The sequence below is a fragment of the Zeus faber genome, assembly GCF_960531495.2.
Source record: "Zeus faber genome assembly, chromosome: 8".
Lineage (NCBI taxonomy): Eukaryota > Metazoa > Chordata > Actinopteri > Zeiformes > Zeidae > Zeus > Zeus faber.
This window is the reverse complement of record NC_137195.1, coordinates 252,406-265,940: the sequence shown is the minus strand read 5'-3', so window position 1 is coordinate 265,940 and position 13,535 is coordinate 252,406. Positions and strand designations below refer to the sequence as shown.

Genomic DNA, 13,535 nt, shown 5'->3' with positions numbered 1-13,535 from the left:
GTCCTGCCTGCCTGTCTGCCTGACTTCCTGTCTGTCTGTCTGTCTGTCTGTCTGTCTGTCTGTCTGTCTGTCTGTCTGTCTGTCTGTCTGTCTGTCTGTCTGCCTTCCTGCCTGTCTGTTTGTATAAGTAAGCCTACTATGTTTTTGTGCACAGTGATGTGCTGTGTGGGCGGCTCCAGTGCCAGGGGGGCGGGGAGCGTCCAGTCCTGGGTTCCGGGGCAGAGATACTGACCACCAGGTACAGTTCAACCATAGCGACCTGCAGTGCCGCGGGACCTTCCTGGACCTGGGAGACGACGTGTCGGACCCCGCCACCGTGGCCCAGGGCACTGCCTGCGGCCCGCACCGTGTGAGCACCCCCTGCTGTTCATTCACTGTATACAGTACTCTGTGTGCTGTCCAGTATACTGCGTACTCTCCAGTATTCTGTGTGCTATCAGCCCACTGTGTACTATCCCCAGTACTCTGTGTACTATCATGTACACTCAGCCTGGTCTATCCCCCCAGGCCTGTCTTGACCGGCGGTGTCAGGACATCTCCATCTTCCAGGTAGACGAGTGCAGGACCAAGTGCAACGGGCGAGGGGTGAGTATCCTGCATACTACACTACGCTGTAGTAGTACGCCAAGCTAATTAGCTGCTCTCAGCTCTCAGACTCCTCTGCTTCTGTATGGGCCTTGTCTGTTGCACATGACCATTCCTGACTACCATCACAAGTACTGTACGGACCTCCCAGTGACTAACTACCACCACCAGTATAATACGGGCCCCCCGGTGACTAACTACCACCACCGGTTCAGTACCGGCCTTCCAATGACTTATTACACCACCAATACCATACAGGCCTCCCAGTGACTAACTACCAACACCAGTACAGTACCGGCCTCCAAGTGACTAACTACCAAACACCAGTACCCTACAGACCTTCCAGTGACTAACTAACACGACAGTACCATACAGGCCTTCCAGTGACTAACTACCACCACCAGTACAGTACAGGCCTCCCAGTGACTTACCACACCACCACTACCATACAGGCCTCCAAGTGACTAAATACCACCACCAGTACCGTACAGGCCTCCTAGTGACTAACTACCACTACCGGTACCATACAGGCCTCCCAGTAACTAACCACCACCACCAGTACAGTACAGACCTCCCAGTGACTAAGTACCACTACCAGTACAGGACAGGCCTCCCAGTGACCAACTACCACCACCAGTACAGTACAGACCTTCCAGTGACTAAGTACAACTACCAGTACCCTACAGGCCTTCCAGTGACCAACTACCACTTCCACTATCCTACAGGCCCCTCAGTGACTAACTACCAAACACCAGTACCCCACAGGCCTCCCAGTGACCAACTACCACCACCAGTACAGTACAGACCTTCCAGTGACTAAGTACAACTACCAGTACCCTACAGGCCTTCCAGTGACTAACTACCACTTCCACTATCCTACAGGCCCCCCAGTGACTAACTGCCAAACACCAGTACCCCACAGGCCTCCCAGTGACTAACAACCACCACCAGTACAGTACATGCCTCCCAGTGACTAACTATCACCACCAGTACCATACAGGCCTCCAAATGACCAACTACCACCACCAGTACCTTCCAGGCCTCCCAGTGAATAACTTCCACTACATGTACCATACAGGCCTCCCAGTGATTAACTACCACTAGTCGTACAGTACAGGCCTCCCAGTGACTACCTACCGCTACCAGTACAGCACAGACTCCCAGTCACTAACTACCGTCACCAGTACAGTACCGGCCTCCAAGTGAATAACTACCACTACCACCACCAGAACAGTACAGGCCTCCCAGTGACTTACTACACCACCAGTACCATACAGGCCTCCAAGTGACTAACTTCCACCACCAGTACCCTTCATGCCTTCCAGTGACTTACTACCACCACCAGTACCATAGAGGCCTCCCAGTGAATAACTACCACCACCAGTACCCTACAAGTCTCCCAGTGACTAACTACCATCACCAGTACAATACAGGCCCTCCAGTGACTAAATACAACTACCAGTACCATACAGGTTTCCCAGTGAGTTACGACCACTACTATTACAGTACAGGCCTCCCACTGACTAACTACCACCACCTGTACCCTACAAGCCTCCCAGTGACTAACTACCACCACCAGTACCCTACAAGTCTCCCAGTGACTAACTACCACCACCAGTACTATACAGGCCTCCCAGTGAATAACTACCACCACCAGTACCCTACAGGTCTCCCAGTGACTAACTACCACCACCAGTACAATACAGGCCCTCCGGTGACTAACTACCACTACCAGTACATTACAAGCCTCCCAGTGACTAACTTCCACCGCCAGTACAGTACAGGCCTCCCAGTGACTAACTAGCACCACCAGTACAGTACAGCCCCCCTAGTGTCTTACTGCCACCACCAGTACAGTACAGGCCTCCTAGTGACTAACTACCACCACCAGTACCCTACAGGCCTCCCAGTGATCCTGCTCTGGTCATCTGTCTATTCAGTACAGAGACGGTTGCTAAGCTACAAGATGATGCTTCAGAGCTTCATTGAGGTTCCCCCAAGTTCCTCAAAGATCTCCGCCCTCCTAAGTCATGATGGTGGGGGTGTGAATGTGGGGGTGTGCACGTGGTGACGTGCATGTGTGTTACAGGTATGTAACAGTAACAGGGCGTGTCACTGCGACCTTGGCCGGGCTCCTCCTGACTGTCTGAAGCCAGGACCTGGAGGGAGCCGGGACAGCGGACCAGCAAGTACTGCAGCAGGTACTACACAGTACATAGTACACACAGTACTACTCACTGCACAATACTACGCAGTACTACACACACAGTACTCTCACCTGTGCAGATCCGGGTCCTGGGCGTGTGGCACTGCTGGTGGTCTTCCTCTTCGTCATTCCCGTTTTCCTCCTCTTCCTTGTCCTGCGGTTCCCACGTTGCCGAGGGAACCTGGTCCTGGATCTGTTTTCCAAGACCCACAGCCGGTAAGACCTGGTTCAATCTCCCTGGCCCTAGTCCAACCCCCTAGTCCTGGGCTTACCTCCTAGTCCTGGTCTTAACATCAATTCCTGTTCTAACCCCAAGTCCTGGTCCAACCCCAAGTCCTGGTCCAGCCCCCAATTCCTGGTCTGACCCCCGGTCCTGGTCCAATCCCAAGTCCTGGTCCGACCACCATTCCTGGTCCAACCCCCAGTTCTGGTCCAACCCCGAAGTCTTGATCTAAACCCCCTTTCCTAATCTAAACCCCAAGTCTTGGTCCAAGCCCCAATCCTGGTCTAACCCCCAGTCCTGGTCCAACCCCCCAGTCTTGGTCTATACCGCCATTCCTGGTCCAACCCCCAGTCCTGGTCCAACCTCACAGAATCGGTCTAAACCCCAAGTCCTGGTCTGAACCCCAAGTCCTTGACCAACCCCCAAGTCCTAGTCCAACCCCCCAGTCCTGGTCCAACCCCAAAGTCCTGGTCCAACCCCTGTTCCTGGTTTAATTATGGCCCAGTTCTTCATGAGTTGACATACTGCAAACTGTCCGGAAGAGGATTGACATCCATGTGTTTTACCCATGATGCAGTGTGGCTCAGAACTGGGAGGATTGGGAGGGTGAGTGCACTCTGGACCTGGATGGCAGGTACAGCTCCCCCTGGGGGAACCTTGTAGTCTTCTACAACAGATTCGGTCCTGATGTGGACCACCCCACCTCCATACTCTTCTTGCGAATTTAAGAGGAAGCGCTCTAGTTCAGGTCCTGTTTCAGATCCTGGTTCTGGTTCTGGTCCAGGCTCATGTCGAGGTCTAGGTTCAGATCCTGGTTCAGGTCCAGGTCCAGGTCTTGTTTCAGATCCTGGTTCAGGTCCAGGTCCAGGTTCAGATCCTGGTTCAGGTCCAGGTCCATGTCCATGTCCAGGTTCATATCCTGGTTCAGGTCCAGGTCCATGTCCAGGAACTTCCATCACTCCAGTTCCTACAAAACTGGAGCTAAAATCTGTAATAACGATGAACTAGGTTCTGAATAACATCCTGGATGTTGATGACATCACAGATGGGGGGCTCCCCCCCTCCCTTTTCCGAACTAAGCGCTGAATCTCTTGAATCCCGCCCCCTCCCCGGTGACTGTTGCTCGGGTGTGGTTTTAGCAATGGAGGCCTCCCCTTCCACGATCCTTCTACTGCTAGTACTAGTACTAGTACTGGTGTTGAACAAACACCAGCGAAAAGACCAAACAGGAAGCTCCATTTTGTTTCTTCGTTCGTACTCTGTTGTCAATGCATTGCTACTCCAGGTGCTGGTTGAAGGTTCTGGTTCTAGTGAATGTTCTGGGTGAAGGTTCTGGTTGTGGTTCCTCCCCAGCGCCCCGGTCTCAGATTATGACCAGGACACTCGTGGTCCGGTTCTTCCCCTGCGGTACCAGTGGAGCCACCAGACTGATGCCCCTCTGACCAGCACCACAAACAAGGTAATCATGGCAACAGGCCCCATCACACCTACATAAGCCCCACCCGCTTCTCCTCTGCATGTGTGCTGATTGGCCGGCCTCCGCCCCTTACATTCTGTTTTCTTTCCAGATTCATGACCGTCCAGCTCCGCCCACTAAGCCCCTCCCCCCTGACCCTGAGCTAAAAGCACTGCAGGTAACCTCACCTGTCTGTCTGCTTCCTGTCTGTCCATCTGCTTCCTTATATATATTACTCTGGAGGTGTGTTCCGGCCCAGGGCCAGGGAATGAGAAAGAGGAGGCAGATGGATACCGGTTGGCTTGTATTTATTTATAGTTTTTGAAATAAAAGGGAGCTCGTGGGCCAAAATGAAAACAAAGGCTCACAGGCAAACAGGGAAATAATTTGCTCGATTTGCGCTTAGATGTGCTCCTGCCGTGACTTTTCAGGCGCATTCGATAGAACGCTCATCCTGCCCGGTCCACACTATGTCCCGCAAGCACGCCGTCCTTCACTGTGGGGACAACAAAGTCTTAATTGCTTCCTGTCTGCTTGCCTGCTTCCTGTCTACTAATTAACTGTACTGACCAACCTGCTAGTTAACTGTACTGACCAACCTTCTAGTTAACTGTACTGACCAACCTTCTAGTTAACTACTGACCAGAATACTAGTTAACTACTGGCAACCTGCTCTCCAACTACTGACCAACCTGATAGTTAAATACAAGTTAACTACTGGCAACCAGATTTTTAACTACCGACCAACCTGATAATATTCGGGTACCCTGCACTGAGCACATTCTGCTACGTGGATTGGGGCTCTGGGCTCGTGGTCGGGGGGGCGTCTGGTTGGCTGTGGTGGGTGGGGCGGGCCTCACCCTTGCGCCGGGCGTGGGTTGGCATGGGGGCCCCATCGGCTCGCCTGTGGTGTGGGTGGTTCGGGCAGGGTGTTGTCTTACGGCGCTGGGCCTGGCTCCGGGCCTGCGGTCCATGCCTGGCGCAGGTGGCTCAGGTTCTGCCCCTGTGGTTGCGTCTTGTGCCTGCAGTTGGAGGTGGGTTGTATGTCTACGCCCCAAGGAGCATAACCCAGTCCCTGGGACTGGGCGTGGGGATTGCTGCTTGGGCTTCTGGCTTTTCTGGGGGCCTGGGGGTCTTCGGTGGCTGCAGGGCGGGGTGCTCGGGGCTTTCCTGCAGCTGTGGGGTGTCTATGCAGCTGGGGAGCTTGGGGGGTGGGGGGTGGGGGGGCTTCAGGGCCCTTTCCGTTGCTTGGAGGCACCACGACTTTATACCAACCTTATACACCAGGACAAATTGGGATAAGTCCTGTGGACACATCACACACGCACACACACACACACACACACACACAGACACACACACACACACACACACACACACACAAACACACCAACACCTGCTTTGAACACACCCCAGCACCCTCCTGGTTGCGTCCCTCTCCTTTTCTCCCTCATTTACTGATTTAACTGTGACAGGAAGAGGCCACGTGACCAGTTGCTGTTCCAGTTTTCCTGGACTCAATTAAAACTGTTTTTCAATACATGTTGTCCTATGTTTATGTTTTCTGTATACATTTTGTTTGGTTCTATGTTTAATTGTCTCACCCGTGGGGAATCCCCCCCTCTTGGAGTAGTGATTAGCTGTTTAAAGACCTAAACATGGTAAAATTGTTCTCCAAAGAGGGGGGGTTGGTGGTGGTTCTCTATAACCAAAAACTGTGCTCTGGTCGTCCCACAGGTCGTCCACAGGACAGAGTTATTGCAGCAATTGTTGATGATTGAATAATGAATAAAGAGTTGCATTGCAGGTTGAGAAGTTGAACTCCACTTGCAGACTAACTCTGTCCTAGATGCAATGGAACAAATACTCTGTGTTGTATGTGCAGCATGATGACAACACACGTAAAAAAAAAACTGAGAAAAAAAACTACTGACCAAACAGATTCTTACAATTTTGCCATGGTGTTCTACTCAGGTTCCTGTTCCACCAAAAGCTCTAGCACACAGAAAGCCTCCTCCCCCGGACCCCCCCACCCATCTGTACCACACGGGCTATGACTCCCCCCAGCATGGAGGAACCGGGTCACCAAGCCTCCCCAGCAGGTACCACCTCACTTCTGTGTCTGCAGGACCAGAACCCGGAGGTTCTAGGAGAGGCTCTGGGTTTGTCTCTGGCTCTATCAGTTAGGATTATGGTTAGGGTTAGGGTGTTAGGGGGTTAGGGTGATAGGATTTGAAGGTTAGGGTGTGATGGTTTTTTTATGGGATTAGGGTTTTAGGTTGTAAGTGGATTATGGTTTTAGGGGGTTGGCCTCAGGTTGTTAGGGGTTAGAATGTAAGGGGGTCCTTCATCTCCTTTACGTTCTGTGCTGCTACTCTAATGAAGAAAAATAGTCTTTATTCGTCACATGACACCACACTACAAAAACATATGCATATATATTTATATATATATATATATACACACACACACACACACACACACACACACACACACACACACACACACACACACACACACACACACACACACACATGCTTTTTGTGTGGTGGCCAGTGAAATGGTTCCTCTGCATTTGACCATCCTGGCTTGTTCTTCCTCCGGGGCGGGGCAGGCAGGAGCAGTGGGCAGCATTCGTCGACGCCCTGGGACCTGGTACCAAGTGTCCATCGCTGGTCAGACCATGATGTGTGCATGTTTTAGGTGGGGGTCCTTACTGACGTTAGGTGGAGGAAACCCCATGTGAGCAGGGGGTGAACATGCAAACTCCACACAGAAAGGCTCCTATTTGGGAGATAACCCACCGGAGCACGGTGCCAACAGCGCCCCAGGCGGGAATCAAACCCAGGACCTTCTTGCTGTGGGGCAGCAGTGCGCCACATGTAGAACAATTATGAAGATTAAACATCTGACTGTTCTTCCCTGCAGATGCCCCCCACATCCTCCTCTTCCTCCTTCACGGCCAACGCCCCCCAGGAAGCCAAACTCATCCTCCCCCATTTAACCACGGACAAACCAGTGCCAGCTGGTTCTACCTGGCTTGATGATCCACCTGGACCAATCTGGATCAATCTGATTGGATCTGGCTGACAGGTTGCAACTAGTTCGGTTCCAACTGGTTCTAACTGGATTGGTTGAGGAGTTGTCGCCAAAATCAACACGTTGCATTATCAGATCAATATCATATCAATCAATGTGATTGGTTGATCACTACTCATTAATTGATTCATTGTTTTTTTTTGATTGATTGATTCATTGATTAATAAATAGGTTAGGGTTAGTTAGCTAGTCGTAAAAATAGAAAGCTTAAACGTGTAGGGGATAGTTCTACTTTCTGCTTTGCTCTTTTCTGTCCCGTTTTATTGCACTGGATGGAAACACTTTGATCTCCCTGTAAGAACACAAGTGAAGTTTATGTTTGTGTTATTTTTATCATTATTATTATTAGGCATCCAGCCCAGAAGGTGCAGTATATATTGTTATTGTTAGTGAAAAACTGACGTCAGCAGTCTATGGATGTCATGGATCCGCTGAACTCACAGACAAGATTAATAAAATGAGTGTTGGGGGCGGTCCCGACATGCCGTCATCCAAGTTTGTTATTATGGAACAATTGAATAAAAAAACATGTTTTGTCATTGGCATAACGCACGTGTATGAATAAATGACGGCTCGCACAGGTTACATGGTAGCATTGCAGGCGAGTGATTGGACAACAACTGAGTCCTCACCAAGATGGCGGCACGTGCAGAGGAGTCTGAAGTCCAGGTCCAGAATAACAGAATAACTCAAACTTTACCAAGATACTGTCAAGCACAGATGTTGTCGTGATGGGACTTTAAATAAAGGAATATAAAATACAAACTCTTGACCATACAAAGTTATAACGTGACGGGTATAATTTTATTACTATTCAACTTTATTATGTTTGTAAAAAAAATCAAGGTATTACCAGAAGACAATTTGATGAAACAAAGTGCAGCGTATTAAACATCCTAAATATATAAACACTTCTGAGGACAACTCAGAATAAGTTCAGAGTAAGTTCTACGAAATAAAAACCCAATAACACCACTGTTAGAATTTATAGACATTCCTGAGATATTAATGTATATAAACTTCTTGAATTATAATTACTGGTAACAATAACATAAGCAATTACATAATACAAGGAACATATGTGAATTGTGTACGTGTTTTGAAATATTTTCATTATTTTTGTGTTTTTGGTGCAGCCCCAACACACAATTAATTTCATTATAACTCCTCTACAACTGATATCAGTTAAACCACTTATTTATTGTTTATTTATTTATAGGTTTATAAAATTCATTATTATTGTGAAGGATTATTATTATCTTCTGTTAATTTACGAAGCGGCATAAAATAATTCTGTTCTCCAAAATGGATGAATAGTGGTGATAAATAATGGTGATCACCATATTGACGAAAATAATCCTGATTATCATTTCAGCCATAATGGTGCAGCCCTACTTCACAATGATAACCACTGTTAGCGGCAGCGTAGGAAACCCACCCACAGCCACAAACACCATCCCATAATAGATTTACACTGTAACCAGGTGGAAGGAATGAACTTATGCAGTCACAAAACACACGGAACAGAGAGACGAAGCATATCTCAACATTGAACTTTAAAGGGCCAACGACCCTGGACACTGTGCATTGCTGCCTGCAGCTATATTTAATATTATTATTGTTATCTTTATTGTTTTTGTTATTATTATTAATATTATTATTGTTGTTATTATTATTACTATTATTAGTATTATTGTTGTTATTATTATTAATATTATTCGTAATATTATTGTTGTGATTGTTATTATAATATTAATAATAATTATTATTATTACTAGATATAGGGGATCCAGCCCTATGGGCTGAATACCTAACCCCGAATTATTATTGTTCTGGGAAGATTCTCAGAATTTTGAAATCTAAAACTATCTGGAACACAAAATGACATCATCATATTATTTACTATTAATGAGATTTACAGCAAGACGCTTTATGACCCCATCATATTATTTACTGTAAATTATATTTACAGTAAGACGCTTTATGATGTCATATTATCTACTATAAATTATATTTACAGTAAGATGCTTTATGACATCATCATATTATTTACTATGAATTATTTACAGTAAGACACTTTATGATGTCATCATATTATTAAAAGATATATTTACATTAAGATGCTTTATGATGTCATCATATTATTCACTATAAATTATATTTACAGTAAAAAGCTTGATTACATCATATTATTTACTATAAATGTACAGGTTCTGATTCAGAATCTACATTGGACCGTGTCCAGTGTTCGGTGTAGACTCGGTCACTCTGTAGTGGTTGGATCACAAACTCTACCTTTACGTGTATATTTATGTACTTTCTTACCTGGTCGATGTCTGCGGATCTATTAGATTGATATTTTATCTCTTTAGTTCCATTACTTTGCCGGATTCATGAAAAATACGAAAAACATGAATCCACAGAAACGTGTGACCACGTCGAGGTGAATCCACGTGAATGTACAGGTAAGTGATGTGTTCAAGATCCAGCTTGGCATCGGAATAATAGAAGCCTTAATATGGTAAATACTCACAGAAAAACCACAACGTTTTTGGTATTTCATGGAATTGTTACTTATTGAAAACGTCATTCAAGGAAAAATGTCACTACCAAAATCACTTTAGTTTTACTGCTATTGTAAATCTGCATTAATACGTCATAACTGACATGCACAAGCCCCAACCACATTGACCGTCGCTAAGACTCCACACGTACTTACACACAACAAAGTAAGTTAGAACAATGACTGAATGAAGGTATTGTTTAAAGTAAAAAATATAAGGTTGTTTAAAAGAAACTTCATGTATAAACAGTTTTTTCACAGATAAACGTGGCAGATTTAAATGAAAAGACAGAAAGTGTTAAGTATTGACAAGTTCATCCATAACAACTCTAATGCCAAATGAATGTTAAAGTTCCAGAAATGTTGTCGGCATTAAATCATAAGTCATCTATTAAACTGAATTTTACAATTGAAGATTATTAACAGAAAAATACAATAAAGTATCAATTTCAAATAACATGTATTTATTATATTTCTAAAATTAAATGCATTTATTGTTATTATTATAAAAATTTATTACAAAAGTTCTTTTTGTTATTGTTGAAGACGATCTGAATCGTCAAGGTCAGTCACAATACACAGAAAAATACTGTGGAAAAAAACACTAATGGAAAAACTTTCAATGTAAGTATTGATTACCCATACATCTCAGTGTTAAAAGGCTCAATTCATCAGGATATTTACAATTTGGAGACCAGAGAAAAAATAAACAATGTGCAGCTATGAGTTTAACAGCAGTTCTTTAAAACAAGTCAAGTCAAGACTGCAGCGCCATCATCCTCACTGAGACGTGGCTTAATCAGAACGTTCTGGACAACGGCATTCAAGTGGATGGACTAACAACGTTCTGGGCGGACAGGAGCCATGCTCTCAGAGGAAAATCTCGGGGAGGTGGTGTATGTATTTTTATCAATAACAACTGGTGCACTCACGCCAAAATTGTCTTAAGTCACTGTTCTCCGGATATAGAATTTCTAACAATTAAATGCCAACCATTCTACATGCCCAGAGAATTCACAGCCATCTACATCACAGCTGTTTACATTCCACCCAGTGCGATAACTAAGGACGCACCGTCTACACTGTATCAGTCTGTGAGCTCAATGCAGAACTCTAATCCAGACTCTGTCTATATAATTGCTGGTGATTTCAATCAGGCCAAATTGAAGACAGTACTTCCACATTACCACAAACATGTGAACTTTGCGACCAGAGTAGAGAACATTCTTGACCAGGTATACACCAACATTAAACAGGCATTCAGAGCTGTTCCCCACCCCCACCTGGGGAACTTGGACCATCTCTCTGTCATGCTAATGCCATCTTACAAACCACTTCTACCCAGGAGTAAGCCATCTGTGAAGCAGATCAGAGCATGGCCAGAGGGAGCAACCTCAGCTCTCAAGACTGTTTTGAATGCACAGTTTGGCGTGTTTTTAGGGAGGCTGCCACTACCAACCATCATGTCAACCTAACAGAATATACTGAGTCTGTGACAGGCTACATATACAAATGCATGGACGATGTGACCGTCATCAAAAACATCACTACAAGAGCCAATGACAAACCCTGGTTCACCAGGGAGGTATGTGCACTCCTGAGAGCATGGAACGCTGCCTTCAAGTCCGGGGACAAGGACGCCCTCAGAGCTGCAAGGGCCAACTTGAACCGAGGCGTGAGAACAGCCAAGCGTGCCTATGGACAGAAAATCCAATCACACTTTACAGACACAAAAGACCCCAGTCGCCTGTGGCAAAGCATCCAGTCAGTCACCGGTTACAGGCCAACACCCCCACCGTGCGAGGACAACACAGACTTCCTCAACACACTCAACACATACTTCAGCCGGTGTGAGGAAAACAACACCACCACACCAACAAAAGCCCGGACCTGCCCGGACAATCTAACACTTCACCTGGACCCTGCTGATGTGCGGAAGACCCTACTCAAGGTGAACCCCAGAAAAGCTGCAGGTCCTGACAACATACTGGGGCGTGTGCTCAGAGACTGTGCTGACCAACTTACAGATGTTCTCACGGATATCTACAACACCTCTCTGAGCCAAGCCATCATACCAGCATGCTTCAAAGCCACCACCATCATACCGCTACCCAAGAAATCCCCAGCCTCAACACTGAACGACTACCGACCCATAGCACTCACGCCCAACATGATGAAGTGCCTTGAAAGATTGGTCAAGGCCCACATAACATCCAGTCTCCCCACTACACTTGATCCATTCCAGTTTGCATACCGTCCCAATTGCTCCACTGATGATGCCATAGCAACAGCACTCCACCTATGCCTGGCTCATCTAGAAAACAAAAACAGTTACGTGTGGATACTGTTCATTGACTTCAGTTCCGCCTTCAACACAGTCATCCCCCAAACCTGGTAAATAAACTCAGTGAAATAGGCATCAGCACCACACTCTGCAACTGGCTACTGGACTTCCTTACTGATAGACCACAGACAGTAAGAGTTGACAAAAGAGTTGAGTTAAGAGTTGGCAAAAACTCCTCAGAGACCATCACTGTGAACACTGGAGTCCCCCAAGGATGTGTGTTGTCCCCTCTACTGTTCACACTGGTAATGCATGACTAATGGTAATGTTGTGCCAGATACAACTCGAACCACTTCATTAAGTTTGCAGATGACACAACAGTTGTGGGCCTCATCAGTGACGACAGCGACTTAGCCTACAGAGAGGAGGTACATCAACTCATCAACTGGTGTGACAACAATAATCTACATCTCCATGTAAACAAGACAAAATAAATAACTGTGGACTTCAGAAAGAAACACACACCACACATCATACTCACCATCAATGGCAGTGCAGTGGAGTCTGTGAAGAGCACCAAGTTCCTGGGGGTGCACATCACAGATGACCTGACAGGGTCAATCAACACCACCTCCCTAGTAAAGAAGGCACAGCAATGCATCTACTTCCTATGCCGGATGAGGAGAACTGACCTCCCCCTTCTGCCCTCACCACCTTCTACAGGGGAGCTATTGAGAGCATTCTTACCAACAGCCTCTCAGTCTGGTATGGCAGCTGCTCTGCTGCTGACCAGAAAGCCCTACAAAGAGTGATGAGGACAGCAGAGAAGATGAACAAAACAGCACAACCATCCATCCAGGACCTGTACCCGTCTCGCTGCCCAAAGAGAGCCACTAATATCATCAAGGACCACACCCACCCAGCACACAAACTGTTCACCCTCCTACCTTCTGGCAAGCGGAACCGCAGCATGCGGTGCATTACCACCAGATTCAGGAACAGCTTTCTTCCAAAGGCCATCAGACTACTCAACTCACCAAACACGACATGGACACGACACCCACAAAGACCAACTGACTGCACAATATTTACATTTTTACAATACATATGTATCCCCTT

At 46.6% G+C, this 13,535-nt stretch overlaps 1 protein-coding gene across 1 annotated transcript in view; it reads left to right on the top strand.

The window, feature by feature from the left end:
• Positions 1-8,336, top strand: part of adam15 (ADAM metallopeptidase domain 15) — a 49,056-nt gene extending 40,720 nt beyond the window's left edge. Inside the window, 9 exon segments of the mRNA XM_080005726.1 lie at positions 155-234; positions 237-349; positions 508-585; positions 2,675-2,786; positions 2,872-3,007; positions 4,368-4,473; positions 4,583-4,648; positions 6,445-6,572; positions 7,399-8,336. Coding sequence (XP_079861852.1) covers positions 155-234; positions 237-349; positions 508-585; positions 2,675-2,786; positions 2,872-3,007; positions 4,368-4,473; positions 4,583-4,648; positions 6,445-6,572; positions 7,399-7,474 — 895 coding nt within the window. The 3' untranslated portion in view covers positions 7,475-8,336.
• Positions 8,337-13,535: the final 5,199 nt, after the last annotated feature.